Source organism: Lemur catta, chromosome 21 (assembly GCF_020740605.2).
Source record: "Lemur catta isolate mLemCat1 chromosome 21, mLemCat1.pri, whole genome shotgun sequence".
Classification (NCBI taxonomy): Eukaryota; Metazoa; Chordata; class Mammalia; order Primates; family Lemuridae; genus Lemur; species Lemur catta.
Genome location: NC_059148.1, coordinates 7,143,265 through 7,169,206, shown reverse-complemented (window position 1 = coordinate 7,169,206; position 25,942 = coordinate 7,143,265). Strand labels below are relative to the sequence as shown.

At 57.3% G+C, this 25,942-nt stretch overlaps 1 protein-coding gene across 2 annotated transcripts in view; it reads right to left on the bottom strand.

The window, feature by feature from the left end:
• ARVCF (ARVCF delta catenin family member) overlaps positions 1-25,942 on the bottom strand; it is a 47,090-nt gene that overhangs the window by 13,258 nt on the left and 7,890 nt on the right. For both annotated transcript variants that reach the window (XM_045535162.1, XM_045535164.1), the window contains exon 3: positions 5,777-6,004. In XM_045535162.1, the coding sequence (XP_045391118.1) occupies positions 5,777-5,986 (210 nt within the window). In that variant the 5' untranslated portion in view covers positions 5,987-6,004. The remainder of the gene's footprint in view (positions 1-5,776; positions 6,005-25,942) is intronic.

Below are 25,942 nucleotides of genomic sequence, written 5' to 3'. Positions count from 1 at the left end.
TGGGCTCTGCTGACACAGGAAAGAAGAGGCCACAGAATGCACCTCCCCTCCCCGGCCGGAGCAGGACCTCAGAGGATGATAGATAACTCTACAGATGGGGAAACTGAGGCCTGACTCAGGGGAAAGGATTCACCCAGAATGTCACAATGCTAGGGGGGTGTCTCGGGCACCGCAGGGAAGACAGTCTGGCCAGGGGGCCTCTGAGTCTCACCTAGCCCCTGTCCTGGGATGCGGGTGGTGGGTGCCTGCTTGCTGGGGCCCTGGCCGTGGAGAGGGCACCCTGTTCCCTGGGAAAGAGAAACAGACTGAGGCCCAGGTGAGGACAGTGGCAGGCTGCCAGGCTCTCCTCCAAGGGCCCTGGGGAGCCAGGGCTGTTCTGGAGCAGAGGGCAGCACAGGGCGGCCTACCACTATTGGGGCCCGGCTGCCCCATCCCACGTGGCCCCTGTGGGGGCGAACATGTCAGACCCCAAGCTCTCTCTGCAGGGCCCTGGGGCTCAAGCGAGGGGCCAGGCCCCCCAAGAAGTAGCAGTTCAGTGGTGGGGCGGGGTTGGGGGAGGACCAAGACTGAGGGGATGTTGCCCAGGACACTGCCGGTGGGATGTGGCCCCTCAGATTTACGTACATTTGCATACATTAAACAGTCAGAGGAGAGGCCCCTCCTCCCTAGCTAAGTGGTGGGGGCAAAGGGCAAAGGAAGGGAAAGATATCTGGGGACCTTAATGCCACTCTGCGGCCCAGCTTACCCCTCCTACCCCGGCTGTGGTGAGGGACTGACCACGCAAGAGCTGGGTGGTCCGGGAGAGCCAGGGCCCCCGGCAAGGCTGGCAGCGGGGTCCCAAGGCCCCCAGAGTCTCTGCTGACAAATGACCTCAGGGAGCTAAAAACAAACCATGACTTCACCCGGACAGGAGCGTGAGTCAGTCGGTGATCACGGGAAAGCCCAGGCCCCGTTACACAGCCTGGGCACACACGCTGACACTGGGACAGGGATCTGGACACACGCGTGCACCGAGCACCCAGCCAGGCACTCAGGCCCAGGCCCAGCGACCTGTGTGCTCTCCTGACTGCACATCGAGTGCCAGCACCCACTGCTCCCAAAGGCACTGGGAAGTACGCGTCCTCCTGTCTCCCGCCCATGTGTCCAGACCTTCACCCATGCAAGGCCTCACATACTCTCACTACACAAGGACAGGAGCCACCAATTCTCTCAGTCTCCTACCCAGGTGTCCACTCTGGGGGTCTTAGAGCTGGTGGCAGATGGGGAAACTGAGGCCTAGGGTAGTGAGAGGCCCAAGGCCATCCTGTGGCTCGGGCTGTGGGATGGTGGGCCGAGGGCCAGCACACAGCTGGTCTTCGACAGAGGGGCTGGTTGGGGTACCTGGATCCCTGCCTGGCCCCAGTGCCCTAGTCCATGGCACCATGACTCTCATGTACCTGCCCAGGCTGGCCCACTCTGCCCCTGGCCCTGCACTCACACACAGCCTCTGCCCCAGACCCGACTCTAGGCTACTCCCCTCTGCACCCTAGACAAGGGCACCATCCTGGACATCCCACCCCTAGGCCAACCCAACATGCTGCGTCCTGCCAATGTTCTCTTGTTACCCCCTCCCCAGCCTGGGCCCCCCCTTGCCCCTCTTGCAGGGACTGTACCCAGCCTCCCCTCACTCATCTCTGCTGTGCAAAGCCCTCCCGTGGCTCTCCCATCTGTGATGCCTGAGGCCCAGCCCGGAGAGGGGCTGCTGCCCAGGCCTGGGGCTTCCCATGAGCTCCCTTGGGCTTGTGAGAGGGGCTGGAGTGACCAGAGAGGTGGACCCACGCACCCACCACTGCTCTCAACAGGGTCCCCAGAGGCACAGGGCTGAGCACAGTGCAAGGGCTCTGTGCCCCATCACGGACCTGGGGTTCAGCCTCCTTGCAGGGAGATGGGAAGGACACAGGGTGCTGGGACCATGGGACGTGCCGGGTAGCACCGGGGAACATCCAGATACAAGGACGTAGGGAGCAGAAACTCGAGATGCAGACCAACACAGAGGGACTGCCACCTGGGCAAAGGCCCATGACAGCCTCCAGGTGGGAGCAGGGATGGCGGAGGAAGGGGCAGAGGAAACAAGCCAAGTCCTAATTTGGGGGTGAAGGGCTTAGCTGGGGTCTGGAGATGCCCATCTACCCCCACCACCTGGACTTCATAGACAAGCACCCATGGTCTGCATCCTGAAGAGCAGACTGCAGGGTTGAGTACCTCACTCTGCCCAAGGTCTTGCTGGCATACATGGGAGAGGCTGAAGTGAGACTGCACACCTGGCTCCCACATCCTTGGCCAGGCTCCCGGGGGGACAAGACGGCCACTAGATGAATGGAGGGGTGAGGGAGTGACAGTTCCAGCATGGCCCTCCTGGGTAGAATCCGGGACAAGTCAGGCTGGCATCTCCCGCTATCAGCGAGCCTTGGCCACCACAAAACGCCCTCTCCCTTGGTGCCCATGGGCTCGGCCGAGCTCTCAGGACCAGGAGCTCACCTCTGCACAGCAGCAGTGCTTCTGCCCGGGCATGGCCCTGGGCAGAGTGGCCAAGGCCATGCTGGAGAGCAAGCTGGGGTGGGGAGGAGAGCAAGGTTGTCACTCACCTGGGCTTTCCCAAGCCCAGCCTTGGGTCATCCACCACACTGTGATTATGACTCCCCCTAGCCAGCCCCTCCATCTCTGGGGCAGCAGCCGGGCCCTTGGGGGTCACACCAGGACTGTACAACAGGCAAGAACCTACCTGCCCAAGTAGGCAGGTGTGTGGGAGACCTGCCTCCCACCACAGGGGGTCTGGGGTGGTCTCCCCTTTGCTCCACCTCCGTTTCCCTGCCTGTTATTGAATCTGGCCCCCCTCTGAGCAGAGTGCAGGCTGCCCCTTGCCTTCCAGTCCCCCTTGGTTTGGGGAGGCAGAGGGCCTGGGTTTTCCTTGGAGACCCCCTCCTGCATCCACACGTGGGCAGGGCCAGCTTCCACCCCTCCCCTCACATGCGCAGAGAGGGCTTCCATGAAAGCTCTGGAAGCTCCAGTCCCCAGAGTCCACACGGGGGCGGGGAGGGGCGGGGAGGAAGACCCCAGGGAGCAGGAGGCCTAGCGGGCTTCCCTCTCCAGACTCAGCCTGGCTCCTGCACAGAGAGGAACTGCTCCGGAAGGCCCTGGCCCCCACCCTCCTCGCCGGCACCTGTCCCGAGCCAGCTGGGATGCGCCCACCCGGGTCCCTGCCCGCTCCACACGGGCAGGGTCACTCTGCTGGGGGGGACTCACGCCCAGACCCAGAGGCCCCTCCCTGCCTGCCGGTGCACCCTGCCACCTTTTGCACCCAGGGGGCAGCTCCTCACCCCGCCACCCCACCCGGCTTGCCACAGCGGGGTGGCAGGCAGACAATAGCCGCCTCAGGCCAGCGGCTCTGAGGAACAAAAGCGGGTCCCCCGAGGCTGGCGGCATCCTGACCCCCGCTGCTCGTCCCGGGCCAGCACCCCCCAGCCAAGTTCCCTCCAACCTGTCTGAGTTCCGCCGGCATCAGGCCTGGGCTCGGGGCGCGGGCCAGCAGCGGAGGCGGCGGCGCCGGCGGCGGGACCGGGCTCGGCTCCGGCGCCTCGGCCGCTCGGGCTCGGCTCCGCGGACTCGGTCCCCGCGGGGCGGCCCTGGCGCGGTCGCGCCCAGCAGCCAATCGGCCGGGGCCGCGCCCAGGCGGGCGGGGCGGGCGCCGGGTCCCGCCCCACGGCGCGGGCGGGGCCGGGCCAGGGGCTCCCCCAAAGCCCCCGCCCTGGCTCTGGGCGCTTCAGACCTGCTGGCGGCCGGGGTGACGTTTTCCCAAGAGTGACCTTAGCCGAGTCCTCTTTCCCAGGCCTCGCTCTGCGCCTGGTAAATGTGCACACACACCCCTCCGCCTGCAGAGTTGGGGAAACTGAGCTCCCACAGGGCAGGGGCCAGTGTAGTGAGGGACAGAGTGCAAGGCCACCCTCACAGGCACAAAACGCTCTCCTGGCTGAGACTCAGTTTACCCCTGCTGGGAAAAGAAGCCCAACCAGACAGGAGTCATGGCAATGTCCGTGCTGCAAGGTCCTGCCTCGGACCCCTGCCCAGCCCCCACCCAGAACAGGGCTCCAAGGAACTGTCCCCCACGCAGCTGGATGGGGACTGCGGATACCCGTTTTGTGTCTTGGGTTCAGGCACAGAAACCCAGGGTGCACCCCACTCCGCCCCTAGCCTGGAGTGAATGTGCCTGCGGCCAGGCACTGGGGTGCCTGGCTCTGCTGGGGGACAATGGAAGGGGGAGGGGCAAGGCTGGGGCCACCTTCTTGGGTCCTACCCCATAGACTCAAGCCAACAGCTCCAGCATCATGAACTAGGAAACAGTTTCTGAGATGAAAAGAGCTGGGACCAGGCCAGGAAGGCTCAGCGGGTGCGGCAAGAGAAGGGGCTGCCACCCCCTTCTCCCAGACCCACTCAGAAACTGAGCCTCTCCTGGGGCCACTGTCTGCTGCCAAGATGTGCCACGGACACAGGCCAGCATGCCCGAGACTCTGGGTGCCCACTGTGTGCCCCTGAGCCTCAGTTTCCCCACCTGCACAGGGTGAATTGCCCTGACCACTGGCCTCGCGCATTTTCCATCCAGGGCAGCCCTGTGTGGAGCCGCCCCGGGCAGCGCGGAGGAGGACCGGAACACTCCCCCGGGGAAGGGCGGCTCGGATCTTATGCTCAAGCTGGTTCTGTCTTCTCAATTTCACCAGCTGCTAGTGCCCGGCCATGTACCCACCCTGGCTGAGCTTGAGGCAAGTCCCCTGCTGGTGCCCCTCCCCCCAGGTGGGGGTCAGCCCTGCTCCAGCTGGGTATCTGGAGGAGGGGACCCTTCCTGCTGGAGCATGCAGGGCAGGGGGCAGCCCAGCGGGCACAGCAGCAGCACCCCTGCCCCCGCTCCCCCACCTCAGCCCTGGCTCTGCGCCTGTGGCTCACAGGTAGGCCACCAGGCACTTCCTGCTGATATCACCCTGGGAAGCAGGTCCGGCATAAGATGGCTGGGCCTGGCCAACCCAATGTGGCCCCCGCCCCCGGCATCCCTGCCAGCCTGGCCAGTTCAGCTGCCGCCCTGGGAATACACAAAATCAAGGGCGGGGGGGAGCGGGGGACAGGCAGTGGCCGAGGTCTGGCAGTCCTCATCCTTGAGGTCGGGGCAGCTCCAGGCTGTGGGAAAATCTTTCTGCCAGGGCGCCGGCCAGGGTGCTGTTGTCCTCCCACACTGCCTGTTGGTGGGCTGGAGAACTGAGCCGGTTCCGGCCTGGGAGGGCTGGACTGAGCACCCCGGTGCCTGAGGGGCAGCCTCAGGGTCACTGGCTGCCCCTGTCCCCATGCGGCCCGACTGGGCTGTTCTGCTTCCCCCCTCAATTTGGGGGTGCAAACTTCACCCTTGGCAATGTCTGGAGTCTGGTAGCTGTGGGGATGGCCCCAGCACCCAGGCCCACTGGAGGCATCTCAGTATCAGGGGCTGGGAAAGAGGGCTCCCCAATAGGTCTGGGGTCCTCTGAAAACATTAATTTGGCTTTGAATGTGTACCCATGCTGGTCTGTGCATTATGCATGTATCTCATGGATGGATGGACGAACCATCAAACACCCTTGGGATCCCATTTTCCTTTCCTCCCCAGAAGCCCCAGCAGGTCTTGCAATAAGCAATGCATGCTGGCTTGTGGTCCACCAGGATTCCTTGAATCCTTCTCCACCTGGCTGTTTTCACCCTCCCCAAGTCACTAGGCTGTTACCTGCAGGACCAGCTGTTGCCAGGCCATCGGCAGGGGCTGCCCACTGCCCATGCCACCACTGCCCACACCAGGCTGCTGGGCACGCTCCAGCTGCAGGGCAACATGGCGCCGCTCCTGCTCCAGTGCTCGTGTCAGCCGCTCGAAGCGGGCTTCCTGCTCCTTCACCGAAGCCAGGATGCTGGCGGCCGAGTGCACGTTGCAGTCCTCCATGACCAGGGCGCCCGCCAGCTGTGGGCAAAGCAGAGCAAGCTCAAGGTAGGGCGGGGCAGCGGCTGGGCAAGCCCATTGCAGGCCCCCTGCCCACCCCATGCACAGATCAGACAACTTACTCCCAGACCACAGCATCCAGCTCTCTGGAGGGAAGCCACATTGATTAAATTCTAAATTAAAAGCCATTAATCCAAGGCTGGCCGGAAGCCGCCAGCTCACTCCCGTGGGGCCTGGGGCTCTGACCTGGCTCCTCCACCTCCTGTCAGACCCAGCAGAACCACAGCACTGAGCATCTCAGAGCACCCTGGGAAGGGCAGGAAGAGCTGGCATGACGAGTGCTCACTGCTGCCCAGGCCCTCTGCCACCCATAGCTTCTGCCAACTCATCCCAATCTCACAGGGCACCCAGCCCCGTCTCACAGAAGTGGATGCCAGGGCCCAGAGAGGGTAGGGGACCGTGCATGGCTACACAGCCCGTGCAAGTGGCAGGGCCAGTGCGGGCAGCAAGCAGGGAGTGAGGAGCAGCTCCACTGCCGCCAGGTGCCTGGGACATCCAGGCAGGTTTGAGGTGACCACAGCCTCAGGGCTCCCGGCAGCACTGGCCAGGAACGAGGGCAGTGTCTGCTCCACGGGGCAGAGAGGACACCGACGACAAGCCTGGCCGAGGTTCTGGCTGGGGCTGCACGAAGTTAGAGACCCAAGCCTGGAAGTGGCCAGTGTGTGACACATGATCGAGCAGAGGAGGGCAGGGCCCGAGAGTCTGAGGCCCAGTGATGGGGCAAGGTCAGGCTGGCTGGGCCCTGGCCCGGCACTGCCCCGGGAGGCCCCAGAGCCCCGGGGGAGCAGGTGGGGCAGGCCGGGGATTGGCAGCTGCAGTGACAAGCCAGCTCTTTCTCTGCTGCCTGCTCCCTGGCTATGCAGCCTGTTTATTTTTCATGGGCAAAAGAAGCAGGACAAGTATGCGGAGCTCAGACCTAGGCTCCCAGCAGCAGGCGGGGTGTGGGCCATGCGGCCCCACTGCCTGGAGCTCAGTGAGTATGGCCCAGTGCCTGGCGCTGCTCAGGGCCTCCTCCAGGCCAGTCCCCTCCAGCCAGCCCTCTGAGGCCAACTGCATGCACTCCTGGCCCCTGCACCAACACAAGGGGCCAGCAGTGCTGTCCACTGGCCCAGAGGGAGGCAGCTGCAAGGGCAGAGCCCTGGAGAGGAGAAGCCAGGCTGGGCTGAGCCACGCCAGTGCTGGCAGGGTCATGGACTCAGTCTGGGGGCATGGGTACACCTCCGAGTCGTGAAGGGGCACCATGGAGCCCGGCCCCACTGTAACAGCTAGGGAAACTGAGGCCCAGCGAGGGCAAGAGGCCAGCATATGCCCCAAAGCTGCTCTCTGCTTTCCCTGCACCTGTCACACAAATCAAATTGCCAACGTGACCTTGCAGGGAAGCTGGTGGGGCAGAGGAGCTGCTAAGTAAGCCACAGCAGGAAGAACGAACCAAACTCCCGAGGGCAGGGGAGGCGCTGCAGGGATGAAGTGTGCAGACTGGGTCCTCTGGATACCAGGGCGTAAGAGACAAACTGTAGGACCATGGGCACACCATGATCATGCAGCCCTCCTGTACACACCCGTCACTGCCCACCCACGGGCTCCAGCCCTGGTGTAGACACTCGGCCTTGTGAGTGTACGGACTGGACCTGCTGGTGGGCAAGGTAGGGTCCAGGGTGGCAGGAGCCAGCTCACCCAAGCCCTCAGCCGAGTCTTATCTGCAGCATCTGCCTGTCTCAGCTGAACCTCAGAACCGAGGGCCAGAAGGGAATGGGACACTCTCCCTAGGTGGCAATGATCAGGACCACAGGGCAGCTGGTGGCCATGTGGACAAGAGGTGGCTTACCTCCCTCCCTGTGCAGAGACATGGGTTCCTTCCTGACCTCTGGCTTTACCCGCACTGTGCTCCCCCACCCCCATCCAGCAGGACCAGGCCTGGGGACAGCTTCCCTGCTGTGAGCCCCTCCAGCATGCCCCAGCTCTGGGGCCCACTGGCTCCAGCTGGGGGCTGGCTGGGGGCCCGGAATTCTGAGGCCACACTGAGAAGGTGGCCAGGCCCACTCCATACTGACCTTTCCACTGCCCAGTTCAGCTCAGCTGGGACAAAATAACTGCGTGTCTCCCAGGTGACATCCTGAAACACTGGCTAGCTAGAGGGAAGATCCCAGCAGCCACTCACGGGAGAGCCACGTCTACCCCAGCAGGAGGATGCCCTGAGCCCTGCAGGCTGCAGATCAGCACCTCAATGGCCTGGAGAGCAGCCCAAGGTGACATCTAGGCAGAGCAGAGAAGGCCCCAGCCCACGCACAGGACCATGAGTTGACGCAGGTCACCCAGCCCAGAACCGCAGAACAGCTTTTCAGTTGGTAACTCAATACTAACACAAATACGTGGTGTCATGGGAGGCAAAATGTTCATGAATTTTTAAGATCCACCACGGGACTTCAAAGACATTTTTCCCAGCTGCCTATCCTGGGGGCTGGGGGGCACAGAACATGCTTCTGCCAGGGCCCAGCAGAACCTCAGGGCACACAGAAAAGAGCCCTGCTGTGAGGCCTAGGCAGGCCCTGGCTCTCCTCTGTGAACTCACCTGTCTGCCAGTGGGACCCCCTACAACCCCACCCAGAGTCGGCAACCAGCATCACACTGACTCAAGGAGGCTGCTGCTTACGAAACGCCCGCCCCAGGAGCTGACTCAGCAATAAGACAGACACGACACTGCACGCCTCAAGCATGACCAGACTCAAGGTCCATGGGACACCCCATGTGAAGGCCAAAGAACATCAGCAACCTGGAGAGGGGCTGGGAAGGTTGAGCCTGGGATTAAACTCTGAAAAAATAAACTGCAAAACAAAATGATATCCCAGACCCAGCAACAGTGGAAACTGGCCACTCACCCACTGCAGGTGGTGTCAGCCCAGAGACTCTCCCAGGGTTTCCACACTCCTGCTGGCAATGGGGGCCAGGGCAGAGGAGCAAGAGGCACAGAGGCCTCCAGGGGAAGAGTAAGCCACCATGGGGGTGGAGACGGACAGATGGAAGGGTAGGTGGATGGATAATAGATGGAAGATGGATGGAAAGGTAGTTAGGGGATGATGGATGGATGGAAAGTAGATGGGGGACGGGAACTGCATGGACAGATGGGTGGACGCATGGAAGGTAGATGGGGGATGGATGGATGGATAGATGGGTGGATGGATGGAAGTAGATGGGGGATCAGAGATGGATGGACAGATGGGTGGATGGATGGAAGGTGGATGGGGGATGGGAGATGGACGGACATATAGGTGGATGGATGGAAGGCAGATGGGGGATGGGAGATGGATGGACAGATGGGTGCATGGATGGAAGGTAGATGGGGGATGGGAGATGGACAGATGGGTGGATGGATGAAGGTAGATGGGGGATGGGAGATGGATGGACATATAGGTGGATGGATGGAAGGCAGATGGGGGATGGGAGATGGATGGACAGATGGGTGCATGGATGGAAGGCAGATGGGGGATGGATGAATGGACAGATGGGTGGATGGATGGAAGGCAGATGGGGGATGGGAGACGGATGGACAGATGGGTGCATGGATGGAAGGTAGATGGGGGATGGATGAATGGACAGATGGGTGGATGGATGGAAGGCAGATGGGGGATGGATGAATGGACAGATGGGTGGATGGATGGAAGGTAGATGGGGGATAGATGGATGGACAGATGGGTGGATGGATGGAAGGGTACATGGGGGATGGTGAGGAGATGGTGGTCTGTGGTGACCAGGTGAGAGGATGGAAGGATGGGGGCAGAATGGAGGCTGCATAGAAGCTGGCAGAGGTGAGTGAAACATGAGTGTGGACAGAAGGGTGAGCCAGTGGTTATGAGAGGATGGGGGCAGCTGGAGGGTGGAGGATGGGGGTGATTGGAGGGGGAGAGGATGGGGCCAGCTGAAGGGTAGACAGATGGGTGGCTGAGGGTGGGTGCAGACAGCAGGGATTGGTAGGCAGAAGGCCAGAGCTGGGTGGATGCAGGAGTGGATGAGGGGGAACAGAGTGCGCTGTGGGGCTGGGTGGGCACTTGGAGGAGGAAGCCCCAGCATCCTGGCCCTGGAGGGCAACTGTGGCCAACACTCGCTCTGTCGGGAAAGCGAAGGCACAGTTGGAAGAGCCTGCGGTGGAAGCTGAATGTTCCCCCTGAAATCAAACTGACATTTGACGTCGTCTTGCTGACCCAGACATTCCTCCTCAGGAGGAGTCCAGCCAGAGCCCTGCTCTGGAAAATCAAATTATGGGGCCTGAGTCCAATCTGGGTTGAGGAATTAGAGGAATTTCCTAAGGGTCAGGCCTGCGGGGGAGGGGCCCTGGCTCCACCCAGCAGAGCATGGCCAGGCTGCCCCTGCCCCCGCAGGGACAGGGGAACTGGTGCCCATAAAACCTCCTCCCGCTGCCCACCCCACACTCTACCCACCACAGCCCACTCTCAGCCTGGGGGGACAGTGTGGGAGCTGCCAGCACACAGAGCTTGCTCCCCACCCTGGAAGGCCAGGCCTCTGCCCCGTTGCCCTGCTGTGTTCAGATGCAGCCCAAAGCCTCAGGGACGGCTTCTGGCCAAGCCCCCAGGGCTGGACACTGTGCCCAGGCCAGGGGTAGGGCTGGCACAGGGGGACTGGGGCTCACACAGGGTGGCGTCCACGTGTACGTGTGCCAGGCCACAGTCACTCACAGGCAGTGCCCAGCTTGCCGTGCCTGGGATGGGAACGGCTGTTCTCAGCCTTTAACAATGGAAGGAACCACCAAGCAAAAAGGTGCTAGCGTGACTCTGAGCATGAAACATCCCTCCACGTCCAAAAGGAAGTGCCACATAAGACGGTCATGTTTTTAAATGAGTGCATTTGCAGCAACATGTGCAGTGAGCATTTTGATAGAATGATGGGCGCCACTGTCACTTCTGGACCGTGACTTCAGCACAGTGGAGGCTGGTGCAGGTGCATGGAGCCCATCACACGAGTCTCTTTATAAAGTTTCGTGTGTTTGGGACTTTCCATAACAGAGAAAGAAACCACAAAGAAAACCAAAAGACAATCAGCTTGTTGGGATCAAACATTCATAACGTCCAACAGTAAAGTGACATGCTCAACCTACAGGGTGCTCCTATAAATCACTAAGAGAAAACCAGAACCCCAACTGGAAGTGGGTAAAAGGACATAAACAGGAGAAGCGGGAGGCGTGGAAGGGCCGGTGTGATCGCTTGCGCACATGTGCAAGAAAATGACTGGAAGGACCCACACATTGGAGGTCCCCGCGGTGGCCGGGGCGCCCTAGTGCTGGGAGGAGTGTGTGCCACTGGTGTGGTCAGAACCTGGGTAAGAAAGGGAAAAAGCCGATGCTCGCCCCACCTGGGGGACAAGCAAGCACGCACGCCTGGAAGCCAGGGAACGAAGCCAGCTGGGGCCAAGGCTGTGCCCACCCTCCTGCCAACCGGGGGAGGCAATGAGATGTTCAGGCAGCCAGGAGAGCCATGATCAGATTCAGCCTGGAAATTAGATTTCCCCAGTAGATGAGACGCCACAGAGGGGGGACACAGATGGCTGCTCAGTGAGCACCTCCTGCCCCCCAGCATGTCCACACAGTCGCCATGGCACCCAACTCCCATGTGCAGGGAGAACACTCTGGGGGTGCCTCTTCCCATGGGGCTCTGGCCCTGCACTAATGGGGTGCCCGGGCCAAGGGCAGCCAGGAGCGAGGCAGCACTGGTCAGCCCCTGGGGACCTGGGGCCGTGGGGGGCTGATGCAGCAGGCCAGGGTCAGGTCAAGGCTCCGGGCGCTGGGAGCTGGGCAGCCTGCGGTCTGGGCAGGCCCTGGCCCCGCACTGAGGAACCTCAGAGAATGAGAAGCCTGATGACTGCAGCTGGGACGTGGTGGGTGGGCAGGCAAGCAGGTGAATACCCCAGCAGCTGTCCCTGCTCCGTGGGAGGCCAGAGCCACAGAGAACTGATACTGGACCCCCCGAAAGGGTCTGGGCCTGAGATTCCCTATGGAACGGGTCACAGACTTCTACTGCCCCACGCCAGTGGTGGCAGCCTTTGAAACCCTCCGTGAGGACACTGGGGATAGGGTGGACAGGAATCCCTGGGGCCCCAGGCTGGAATTCAGGGCACCCCATCAACGCCCCTCCTGTGCCTGACCCAGACTCCAGCCACAACCGTGCCTGGAAGTGATGCCTACAGGCTCCGAGGGTCGAGGGGACAGGCGGCAAGGACCCACCTCCTCCAAGGCAGCCCCAGGGGCTGGGAAGCTCCAGGCAGGGAGGGCCATGGGGCCTGCCAGGGCGGCCTCCTCTCCGTTGCAGGCTCAGCCCACCCACTGCACCCTCAAGGAGAAGCATGGCGCCTGTGACCATGGGGGAGCCCACAGAGGGGAGGGCATGGGCAGTAGTGGTCAGACCGATGCCTCCATCGCCCCCCAGACAAGCACTAGCAGCCTGCAAGGCACCTGCACGGCTGACCTGCTGCCTCGGGGCAAACAGGAGCAGTGGAGGTGGGGTCTGCCGGGTCCCAGCCCTCACGGTGGGTAGGCAGGGACCAAAGCATTCCTGAGAGGGGTCTGAGGCTCCCGGCCAAGCTAGGACCAGAGGTGGACAGGCCCAGGGTATGGGAGACCTGCCCCTACCAATGCCTCAATGCCCCAACGGCCCCACCAAGGCCCTCAGGGACAGCTGTCCAGCAAGGCTGAGGGGCCGCAGCTGGGCAGGTGCAGCAGTAGCCACGCTGGCCGCTGGCCTGTGCACACGGTACCCTAGCCTGGAATGCCTTTTCCCCTGCAGACAGCGGGGTGGACCCCCTCTTCCCAGCCCCTCCATCACCATGGCAACACCCAGGCTTCTCCAGAAGGACAGAGACTCTTTGTGGTGACACAAAGCCCCTTTGAGGGGCGGTGGGAGTGCAGCCCCTGGGAGCCTGTGGCTAAAGAACCTCTGAGGGTGAGGCAGGGCCCTCAGCCCAGCCCCCTCCTGGCTGCAGACACAAGGACGCCGGCGCGGGAGAGGATGATGGCTCCGGGCCGGGACCCAGCACTGCCCACCCCAGCTGCCTGTGGAAGGGTCCCAGGAGTGGCTCTCGGCCGGAGCTGGGGGACTCCCACTTCCTCCCATCATTTTGACAACGAACACACTCTGCGTAGACAAGTAGAAAACGGCATTGGCAGCAGGGTACTCTGGCCTGATGTGAAACGCCTGGGACGCCTGCAGGGACAGTGCCCAGCAGGAACTGGGGCAAGCAGCCCTCAGTGGGTGGCAGGCAGGGCTGTGGGTAGATGGCAGGAGGTCTGGCGAGGGGACTGGCCCCAGTGTCTGCACCCCCTGCCCCTGGCTTACTGTCCCCTTGCTCCTCTGGCCCCTGCAGCAGGTGACCCCATCTTCCCTGCCTGCCTGGCTGAACAGCCTGGGGCAGCCTTGCTGCAGCCACACGCCCAGGACAGGCCTGGACAACAGGGAACCTCACCACAGACTAGCTTGTTCCAGGGCCAGGGAAACAGACCCTGAGGACAACGTGGGTCCGGGCATGGTGACAGGGACCTGGTGCAGACCCCTCCCAGCACAGCTACCCCACCCACGCTCCAGTCCCACAGCAGGGAGGCAGAGGCACCAAGCCACATCCCAGCAGCCCCAGCCCTGGAGCCCCACCCTGCCTTGGCCTGAGGGTCCCTGCCCACCCTGACTGCTGCTGACCAGATACTTGGCAGCACCTCTGCCTGCTGGGCACCCGGCCCGGGAGGCCCTCCCCGAGCGACCTTGGTCTGACCCACAGCAGCTTTGCTAACTAAGCCCCTGGGGTGGGTGGGGTCACCAGCCCCTGCAGCAGCACGAGGCAGTGCTGGCCCCAGGAGAGATCTGTCCTTTTGTGGGCAAATCCACATGGGTACCAGGGCGCAGGGCCAGGGGCCACCCCCGACATGGCAGTGCCGAGTCAGCAAGCACCCCCAACAACCCCCATGGAGATCCCTGCCTCACCCCTCCCATCTCTCATCTCTGGGCATTCTCGCTCTCTGCTGACGCCTGCGGGTACGGGGTAGAGGTGGGGACCCTCCAGCAGCCATGGCAGAGGCAGGGCGGCCAACAGGGAGGCTGCTGTGGTGGATGGGCCACCCGGTCCAGGGCAGTGTGGATGCGAGCGCAGGTGAATGGCGGGTCCCCTGGCTGCAGGGCTGTGGCCAGGCGGCTGGAGGGAAGGAGCCGGGGCCTTAAGTGTGAGGGTCTGGGTGGGACTCTGTTAGGCCGGAGAGGCCGAGGGGGCCGGACAGTGAGGCTCCAGGAGAGAGGGGTCCAGGCTGGGCAGGGAGTGATGGGCAGCCAGGAGACAGTGAGACGGGTGCAAACCCAGCCTCCACGGAGGCCTCCTCCGACCTCCCGGACAGGGAAACGGCTTCACTTTCCCGGCCATCACCCATGCGTTGGAAGGGACAGAAGCCAGGACACAGCACTGAGAGGTGAGCCCCAGCAAGAGCAGAGCTACCACCTCCTACCACGACGGCCTGTCCGCCCAGAAGTCCCAAGACCCCAGGGGAAGGTGCGCCTTCCACGCCCTTCTCCCAGCCGAGTGCATCACAGGCAGAGCCTTTGCGACTCACCCTTGAGCTGGGCGGGAACTGGAGCCCACTCTGTCCCCACACACCGGTCATGGGCAGGGAAGCTCCAGACGCCCTCCCATGTGCCCTTGCCCCAGAGTCTTGTGTGGACTCTGGCCAACTCTGGCTGCGCCAGGGGCCCCCGGGACAGCCCTTCCCTCCCACAATCAGAGCTGGACCTGGCCTTGCTGCTCCCCACCTCTCCCTGCCTGGGAGCCAGCTCAGCCCGGAGCACCCGCGACACAGGCCTGACACCACTGCCTTTCAGCAAAGGAGCACAGTCCTGCCTCTTCCATGCTCAGCCAGCGTGGGTCCCAGGGAGGGTTAGCGTCCTAGGCCAACCTGTTGTTGTCCTCAACACTGGACAGGGCTGAGACCCTGGAGACCAGGCCAAGCCTGTCCCTAACGCTGCGGTTTGCAAGGGAGCTCTGCCTCTGACCCCCACTCGACGTCCCTGTGAGACCGATGGGAGTGGGCCTATGGACCCCGAGCTTACACAGACCCACCTGGGGGAAGGAGCACGCCGCACAGCACCCCCGCGCCCTTCCACTGCCTCCCACTGAGTAGCAGTTAGTACACTTTTTTTTTTTTTTTTTTTTTTGAGACAGAGTCTCGCTCTGTTGCCCGGCTAGAGTGAGTGCCATGGCATCAGCCTAGCTCACAGCAATCTCAGACTCCTGGGCTCAAGCCACCTCCTGCCTCAGCCTCCCGCGTAGCTGGGACTACAGGCATGCACCACCATGCCCGGCTAATTTTTTCTGTATATATTTTTAGCTGGCCAGATAATTTCTTTCTATTTTTAGTAGAGATGGGGTCTCGCTCTTACTCAGGCTGGTCTTGAACTCCTGACCTCGAGCCATCCACCCGCCTCGGCCTCCCAGAGTGCTAGGATTACAGGCGTGAGCCACCGCGCCCGGCCCACAGTTAGTATACTTATTAGCATGGCCATTGCGGAATAGCTGATAGGTGCCCTCAGAGGTCAAAGACGGTGTTCAACTGAACTGGGAACAGATCGTCATGAAAAGGAGCCGCCACAAACAATGAGGATCCCACGGGGACCGAAACAGAAACCGGGTAAAGGCAATAAACAGAAGTCAGGGCGCTGCAGAGACCCCACAGAGTATGAGGTGGAAGGAGTCACATCCAAGATGGTCCTTCCAAAGCCAGCAGAAAATGAGGAAAATGAGACAAGCAGACAGACAGGAGCCCTGACAGACCGAGCCCAGGGGCCGAACTTCACATAATGGGAATTCCCAGAGGAAGAATGACAGACAATGCTCCTCCAACCAGAGAAAACAGGGCATGGTTGGAAACCACCCTCCACGGGAAAGCCTCCGGCAGGGCTGTTGATGCTGGGGCTGGAATCTGAGCTAGGTGTGAGCTATCTGTCCCGAAACACAGCTCAGGAAACCGTTGACCTGTCTCTGGCACTTTGCAATTTAGTCCCATCGAGCATTCTCTGCTCTGGCCTCCCAAATGCGCTGTGTCCAGCTCAGGGTGCAGAGAGGGCCTGCCCAGCCCTGACCTGGCAGCACTGAAGTCCAGGTCATTCTCTCCACAGGTGGTCACACCCCTGCAGGGCCACTGTCCTTCCGCAAGTGGTGGCTCCAGCACTCCGCTGCTCACTGCCTGGCTGCCGCCTCCCGTGGCTCAGGCACTCCCTTATGATAAGGAAGAGCTGACAGCTTTGTAAAAACAAACGCCTCTTCTGGCTCCTTGAGATCTTTAAAAAAGTTAACCTCATTCTTAAACTTCTTATGGAAACCTCATGGTGAAGTTTCCGGATTTTCAGAGCCATGGTTCTGCATTCACATGACCAATGGCTTTCCCTCAGAGGCAGGGAGCTATCATACCCAGAGCCCTGTGCTACCCAGAGACGCAGTTTCACTTTAAGAACCAAGGAGGAGAGAAACTCAGGAGTCGGACAGGTCTGGGTCACCTGAGGCATCCCGTGCATGTGCTGCGGGGATTCAAACCCGGGAACTGCCACTACCATGAGCTTGCGAGAAGTCCGCAGACCAGACACAAAGGCAACGCCCCTCAAGGGAATGGCAGCTGCGATGTGTGGAACTGATTTTTCCAGCAAGGGCCTGCAATTCTGAATGCATGAAGACAGCTCCAGTTGTCTGTGGCAGTCCTCTGTCAACTACCTGTGGGGAGCATTTTACTGTCTCAGGAAATCCATGGATCTGCCGAGTGATGACTGCAATAGATTAGATGTGACTCCAAGAAGCACAAAAAAGTCCAGCCAAGCCAAATAACGACCACACCACAAAACAAAACAAAAACCTGTTTGTTTTGCTATTCCTTTTCCTTGTATAATATTTTAATATAAAAAGATTGTAACAGAATACTATAAACAACTATGTACCAACAAATTAGATAACCTAGATGAAATGGTTAGTTTCTAGAAACATACAACCTACCAAGACTGAATCATAAAGAAATAATAAAAAAATTGAACAGACCTACAACTAATAAGGAGATTGAATCGGTAACCAAAACCTCACAGCAAAGAAAAACCCAGGACCAGATGGTTTCACTGGTGAATTCTACCAAACATTCAAAGAATTAGCACAAATCTTTCTCAAGCTTTTCCCAAAAACTAGAAAGAAGGAATACTTCCTAACTCTTTGTATGAGGCTCAACTTACCCTGATATCAAAGCAAGACAAAGGCACTGCAAGAAAACAAAAGCAAAGACCAAGAACCTTTACGAATATTGGAGCAAAAATTCTCAACATTCGCAAACTGAATTCAGCAGCACAAAACAGGATTATAAACCCCAACCAAGTGAGATTTACTGCTGGAATGCAAGGATGGTTCGACATGCAAAAATAAATCAACATAATATGCCACAATAACAGAACTAAGGAGGAAAAAATATCATGTCAATGGATGCAGAAAAAACATTTGACAGAATTCAAGACCCTTTCGTGATAAAAGCACTCAAACCAGGAAGAGAAGCTAACTTTCTCAACATGATGAAAGCTATATATGAAAAGCCCACAGCTAACATCATACTCAATGGTGAAAGACTGAAAGCTTTTCTCATAAAATTGGGAACAACACAAGGATGTCTGCTTTCACTCCTTTCATTCAACATAGTAATGAAAGTTTTATCCAGAGCAATTAGGTAAGACAAAGAAATAAAAAGTGTTGGGGACGGTAGCTCACGCCTGTAATCCTAGCACTCTGGGAGGTTGAAGCAGGAGGATTGCTTGAGGGCAGGAGTTTAAGACCAGCCTGAGCTAGACCCTGTCTCTACAAAAAACAGAAAAATTAGCCGGGTGTGGTGGCACCTGTAGTCCCAGCTACTCGGGAGGCTAAGGCAGGAGGATTGCTTCAGCCCAGGAGTTTGAGGCTGCAGTGAGTTATGACGACACCACTGCACTCTAGCCAGAGCGACAGAGTGAGATACTGTTTCAAGGAGAAAAAAAGAAAAAGGAAAAGGAAAAAAAAAGCATCTAAATTGCAAAGGAAGAAGTAAAATTATCTTTGTTCACAGATGACGTGATCTTATATAGAGAAAGTTCTAAAGATTCCACATACATTAAAAAAGAAAAAACTATTAGGGCTAAAAAGTGAAATCAACAATGTTATAGGATATAAAATCAATACACAGAAATCAGCTGCATTTGTATACACTAACAATAAGCAATGCAAAAATGAAATTAAGAAAACTATTCCATTTATAACAGCATTAAAAAGAATAAACTACATAGCACTAAGCTTAAAAAAAGGTAAGATTTATACACTGAAAACTACAAAATGTTATAATTAAAGAAGACCTAAATGAATGGAAAGACATCACATGTTCATGGACTGGAACATTTACTGCTGTTCCAATGTCAGTAATTATTACCCAAAGTTATCTACAAATTCCATGTAATTCCCATCAAAATCCCAATGATGTTTTTTTGCAAAAACGTAAAAATCTATCATAAGATTCATATTGATCTTGAAGGAGCCCAAAGAGCTAAATCAATCTTGAAGAAAGTTGGAGGACTTACACTTCCTGATTTCAAAACTTACTACAAAACTACAGTAATCAAAACGGTGTGGTCATAGCAAAAAGACAGACACATAGACCAGAGGAATAAAACACAGAGCCTGGAAATAAACCCTCATGTATATGATCAAATGCCCTTCAACAAGGGTACCAAGACCATTCAATAGGGAAAGGATAGTCTTTCCAAACAATGATGGTGGAACTGGATATCTGCATGCAAAAGAATGATGTCAGACCCTTGTCTTACACATATACAAAAATTAATCCAAAGTGGATCAAAGACCTAAACATACACCTAAAACAATAAAACTCTTAGAAGAAAATACAGGGGAAAATCTTCATGACACTAGATTCAGCAATGATACCTTGCATAAACACAAAAAGCACGAGTAACACTTAGCCAGGTGTGGTGGTGTGCACCTATAATCCCAGCTACTTGGGAGGCTGAGGTGGGAGGATCGCTTGAGCCCAGGAGTTGAGCCCTACGAGGCTGCAGCGAGCTATGATGACACCACTGCACTTCAGCCTGGGTGACGCAGTGAGATCTCCACCTCTAAGAAAATAAAAGAGTAAAAAGCACAGGCAACAGAAGTAAAAATAAACTGGACTACATCAAAATTAAAAACATTCATCAAAGGACACAATCAATAGAATAGAGTGAAAAGACAATGCACAGAAAGGGAGAAAAGATTTGCAAATCATATATCTGATAAAAGATTCATATCCAGAATATGTAAGGAACTCCTAAAACTCAACAACAATAAAAAAAAAAAAATTTAAAAATGGGCAAAGGAGTTGAAAAAACATTTCCCCAAAGAAGATATACAAATAGCCAACAAGCACATGAGAAGATGGTCAATTTTTCTAGTCATTAGGGAAGTGCAAATCAAAGCCACAATGAAATATTACCTTATACCCATTAGGATGGCTATTCTAAAAAAAAAAGTGTTGGCAAGGATACAGACAAATTGGAACCCTCGCACACTGTTGGTGGGAATGTAATATGGTGCAGCTACCACGGAGATTAGTATGGCAGCTCCTCAAAAATTAAAAATTACCAGATGGTCTAACAATCCAAAAATTCTGGGTATGTATCCAAAAAATTGAAATCAGGGTCTCAAAGAGATATTTGTACAACCATGTTCACAGCAGCATTATTCACAACAGCCAAAAAAGGAAAGCAACCCAAGTGTCTGTCGGCGGATGAATGGATAAACAAAATGTGGTACAGACGTACAATGGAATATTATTCAGCCTTACACAAGAAGGAAATTCTGACACATGCATGCCACGGCATGGCTGAATCTTAAGGACATTAGCTAAGTGAAATAAGCCAGTCACAAAAAGACAAATACTGTGAGATTCCATTTATATAAGGTATCCAGTGTAGTCAAATAATAAAAAGAAAAAGTAGAAAAGTAGAAGCAGCTGTATAGGGGAATGGGGAGTTGTTTAATGCATATAGAGTTTCAGTTTTGCAAGAAGAAAAAGTGCTGGAGATTGGTTGCACAGCACTATGAACAGACTTAACACTACCGAACTGTACACTTAAAAATGGTTAAGATGGTAAATTTTATGTTATACATATTCTACGAAAATTAAAAATTAAAATTAAAGAGGAGGGCCCCCCCCATGCAACATATTAGAAATTGCACAGTACCCTTTAATTTTTTTTTCTTTTTTTTCTTTGTAGAGACAGGGGTAGTCCCCGCTGGTCTCAAACTCCTGGCCTCAAGCAATCCTCCCACCTCAGCCTCCTAAAGTGCTCCAAAGTGCTGGGATTATGGGTGTGAACCACCATGCTTGGCCAGAAATTACATAGCACCATTTTAAATAAATACTAGATCAAAGATAAAAATTTAAGAATACAAAGTTGGCTATTTAGAAACAGTGAAAAAATATACTACCATATCATACATAAATATGTACACGTTATAGTCAAAGTTGTATTCAGAGGTAAATTCATAGCCTTAAAGTCTCCAAACCAAAATTCCCATTGAAATGACTAACAAAATATGGAAATTAAAGGACAAAAATTACACCTATCACTAACTACCTTGCACATGCTAGAAACAGAGGAATTTTTAATAGATATTGTTTGGAAGGAACAGAACTAAAAGAAGATAAAGGCCGGGCGCGGTGGCTCACGCCTGTAATCCTAGCTCTGGGAGGCCGAGGCGGGTGGATCGCTCGAGGTCAGGAGTTCGAGACCAGCCTGAGCAAGAGTGAGACCCCGTCTCTACTAAAAATAGAAAGAAATTATCTGGCCAACTAAAAATATATATACAAAAAAAAAAAATTAGCCGGGCATTGTGGCTCATGCCTGTAGTCCCAGCTACTCGGGAGGCTGAGGCAGTAGGATCGCTTAAGCCCAGGAGTCTGAGGTTGCTGTGAGCTAGGCTGATGCCACGGCACTCACTCTAGCCCGGGCAACAAAGTGAGACTCTGTCTCAAAAAAAAAAAAAAAAAAGAAGATAAAGAAAATTAACTTGTAAGCCCAGAATAACACTGTGAAGTTCCCTATGGTGTAATCCACCAGCTCTCAGGCCTCTGCCTGGGTAAGGCAGATTTATAGAAATCTAAACCTTCCCCTGCTGTCACATCTGGAACTGAAGGTCAGAGTAGGGGAGAAAGAGACCATGTGGGCCTCTGCTGGGTTACAGGTCAGGGCTGGGTGGCAGCCAGCACAGCACCTGGCACATATTAGACGCTCAAGTTGTTTCTGCTGCACAAAGGAGGCAAGGACAAGCACCAGAGAAAAGTGCCTGGGACAGCAAAGCACTGCAGCTCCCACGCCTGGGCCAGCCCTGGAATCAGAGCTTGCGCACTACACTGAAGCCAGTTTTTTTGAGAAACTGAGAAAGTGTCAAGGAGAAGGACTGCCTCAGGGCTCCAGAAGGCTCAGGGAGTGCTGCCTTGGTAAGGGCACCTCACTTTCACTTCTATTAATAGAATGACCAGGGGGTGGGCCACCCAGGCAGTCTGCAGAGTCCAAGGTAGATGCAGACAAAGAGTGAGGATGGTGGTGTTCCAGGGACTGGGGAGTCTCAAAGGGAAGGTGGGTGGAGCCAGATAAATATTTGATGAAGGAAAAGGAAAGGCCCAGTGCAGGAGCTGCTCTGGCCCTGGCAGAAGCAGCCTCACCAGCTGCAAGGGAGGGGACAGGGGACACTGTTCCACTCCCACCCAGTCCTCTAACCCCATCCAAACCTACTGTCCTCAGACCTAGGTTCTGGCTGAGGTTCACTCTTCCTGCCCTACTAAGGCGACAGTGGCTCTGGGAGCTTGTCACCATTGGTGGAGGTGCAGAGGCTCTGAGTGATCAGAGCAGGACAGGTGGGGTCAGGGTTTGGGACAAGTCACCAAGAGCAAGGGGACCATGCCAGCCTATGTGCTGGACCTGAAGGCTCACGGCTCAGGGCTCCAGGGCACAAGGCTGTCTGCCTGGGTCACAGAGTCACAGATGGCCTCCTTCCTTGCACTATACCCCGGGGACCACCCACGCCCACCCCCAGAAACACTGAGCCTCTGGAAGACCCTGGCTCTGTAAAGACAGAAGTGTGTGAGCACAAAGGCTTAATTTAAAATTAACCAATGCCTCTGTTTCACAGGTTTGGAAATAAACATCTGGAGTTATTTCTTCAAACACAAATACTGAATTAGTCTTGTCACCAACAATAGCTCCCTGCAAATGCCAGAGAAATGTCACCTAGAAGACGGGAAAGGAGAAGTATGCCTGCCCGGGGCTGGGCTCGTTCGGCCTCAGTTTCCCCAGTGTAAGACACTCCCGCATACTCTGAGGCCAGAGAGGAAGATGGTCTTGGTCTTGGTCTCACCCAAGTCCCTAGCCCCAGCTAGGTCTGGGGCTGTGGTAGGCAGGGGAGCCCCAGCTGAGAGGAGGTGGGCCCAGGGCGGGGTCCTGGCCATGAGCCTGTCCTTTCAGGGCCCTGGACAGGTTGCCACCTTCCTGGGAGGCAATGAGCCCCCAACCTCTCTGGGCAGGAGGGTCTGTGCCCTTTGACTGGGAGGCCCAGGAACCCCAGGGTCCACAGTTCCCCCCCCCCCGCCCCAGTGATGCCAATTCTCCTCAGAAGGTGCTGTGTGTGGCCAGGGTGCTTAGAACATTCAGGAGCTTCCTCCTCCTTCCCTGCCCCCCATCACCTCCACCTCCTCTCCTGCCACTCCTTCTTGTACCCTTGATCCCTCCTGCATCTGGCCTTCCCCCATATCCCCCATCTCCCTGTCACCTCCCTGGCCCTACACCCCTGCCCCTACTTCCTCCTGCACCCAAACCCTCCCCACCCCTGTGCCAGGTCTTCTAGACGGGGCCCCAGAGCCCCACCCTCACCCCTGGTGGGCAGACTGGGGGGCCCACGGCATGTTCCAAGGGGCACAGCTGACCCCTCAGCAGAGCCCTGGAGCCTCGAAGTGTGTAGCCGCGCTGTCTACAGATGCGTGCACAGGAGGCTCAGCTGCCCCTCTCACTACCAGGGCCCCTCTGTGCCGCTTGCTGCAGGTCCTGGCGCCTCACCCGGGAGGTGATCATCTGTGGGGGGACCGGCACCACCAGGCCTCCCACGCTCACGAGGACCAGGCCGGAGGTGAGGAAGTACACGTGACGGGGTATGTGGTGGGGCAGAGGCTGAAGGGGAAGTTCCAGCACACACTGTGCATGGCGCCCACAGCAGGCTCGGTGGGGACCACCCCAGGTCCCTTAGCACAAAACCAGGAGTGGGGTCACCTCACACACCTCTGCTGGGGGGTCTGGGCTCCCTGGGCTGTCTGCCTTCCCAGTGGGGGCGGCTATCCTCTGGGTAGGTCCCTGGGTGGGCTCTGTCTGTGGAAGGTGGGCCTGGCTGTCCCTGTAGGGCAGTAGGCGGCCCCCTCGGGGTGCTCCCCTAGGCTCACTGGTGTCTGATCGTCTCCACTAAGGGTCTGCCCCCAGCACCCCCCAAGGACCTCAAGGCCAAGCCCATGTTGTTCAAACACAGAAAAGCAGGCTCTGGGCCCACCGTGGGATGCGTCCTGAGGTGCCTGGGGGAAGGGCAAGGTCTGGGGGTCAGGAGCCAGGTGGGTCAGAGGAGAGGCTGCAGGTGGGAGGGAAGGTGCCCACCCTGCTTTTGCGACAATAGGAGAGGTGACAGGCAATGCCAGGCGTGTTGCCAGGATCACAGTGCACATCCCACTTAACCACACCGAGGAGTGGCGGTCGGCTGCACTGGCTGTGGACGTGTGCCAGACAGGCAGTTCTTGTTTCTCCTCCTCTTCTGCATTTAGTCAAACTTTTTCTTTCATTTTCTATAAACACGCACATACTGCTTTACTATTAAGAAACAAAGGCAAAACTGGGGGACATGGCACCACAGTCACCTGGCCTCTGCTGCTCAGGCACTCAGCCTCTCGGGCACACCTAGAAAGCCCAGGGGAGCAGGAGGCATGTCCCTGGCATCCCCCTGGCACCATGAGACTGTGGCCTTGACTCCAGGCCTGGGGCAGGCAGTGGGTCCTCTGAGAAGGCAGACGCTGCGTTATGAAGAGCGGGCCCTGCCAGGCTCAGACCCCTGCACCTATACCATCCCTGACTCCCCAGTGGCCCAGGCCTCAGTTTCCCCACCTGTATGCTCCGTGCTGTGGCCAGACCTGGACCTGCCTGAATGGGCCCTGGGGAGGCCCAGCACCCCCTTCCAGGGCATGCAGGAAGGCCCCCAGAGGACAGGGTTGGCAGCCATCTCTGCAGCCTCATTATCTTGCAAAATGCAGAGGGCAGCAAGTACATTCAGATGTGTGAATGGCCTAATTAGAATTTCAGGGAGAGTGAAAATATTTTGAAAAGAAAAAGTTTAACTAAAGGCATATTCCAAATACTAGACTCATCAACTGCAATATGTGAACCCAGCAAGATGGGGGAGAGGCGTGAGGCGAAGGCCTCAACATCCCCAGCTCCCACGTCCCCACAGGCCCCTCCCACAGGAGAGAGAAGCCTCAACTTTAGACTCCCCAAGCCTGAGCTTCAGCGGGGCACTGCCGTAGGGCTGTCCCCACAGCAGAGGACTCGCTGAGGCTCAGGCTGGAATGGGGGTGCCCAGGCCTGGGGGAAAGGCAGCCCTGCAGCCACCCTGAGTCCAAGGAGGCTTGTGAACAGCCAGGGGCTGAGGGCAGTTGAGGAGCAGAGGGGTCCCAGGGAGAAGCCAGAGAGGGGAGCCCAGGGTCCGGTGGTGCTCTGGGGAGTTGAGTGATGAGGCGGGGGCCAGGCCTCGTGAGACGGGGAGGAAGATGCACCAAACAGCCTCCCTAAGGTGGTGTGCAGAGACTGCCTGGGAGAGCCCTCACCTGGTGGCCTTGGCGACACAGGCCTCCCCCAACTGACCCTGTAGCATGGACCATACCACCAGCCACGAGTCACCCCAGGTAGGACATGCACGGCAAGGGCGGCTGGCCAGCCCGCACCAGGCTCCTGACCACGAGGGCAAGGGCTTGCACGGCAGCCAGATCAGCGGACCAAGGCCTCCCACCAGCCCCCAAGGCTGGGACACAAACAGGACATGTGTGACTGGTCTGGCAGTGCCTCTGCCTTGGGTCATGAGGATGCCAGAGCCCATGACCCTCAAGGACAAGGCAAGTTCACCCCTGGTCAGCATGACAAAGCTGCCTGGGCGAGGGACACCCCATGTCAAAGTGCACGCAAACCCACGTGAGGAGACCTGCCCCTCGCCACAGGGTGGCTTGGGCCCAGCAGTGTCCCCAGCCTTGATCAGCATCTGGCACGCAAAGGCCAGATGCCAGCAGAGCGGCGCCGCACCCCCAGAGGGAGGGCCAGCCTGCACCAGGCAGGGCCGATTCACGGGGAGTGCCACAGAGGTGCCAGGGAGGAAATGACAGGGCCATCCAACACGCTCCCGGGGAAACGCACACACAGGACAGCCGGGCTTCAGAAAACGAAGGCTGGTGGCGAGGGGGCCCCAACCTCAGCTTTTTCACTCAGGCAACACAAACCCGAGGACGTGAGGACGTCATGATATTTCCAACTGCCAGTTACAAAGATACTGGTCACCAGACCGCTCAGACACAGCTGTAAAAACAAAGTTAAACCCTCCCCTCGTGTTTATGTCAAAATGAATACTAGATGGTGCTATAGTTTGAATGTGTCCCCTAAAGTGCACGTGCTGGAAACTTAATCCTCATGCAACAGTGCTGATGGGGGGACTTTTAAGAAGTGATTAGGTCTCCAGGGCTCCGCCCTCGCTGCTGTGGGAGTGGGCGTGGCTCCTCATCTCAGAGCAGGTGCCTGGTGAGAGGCTGAC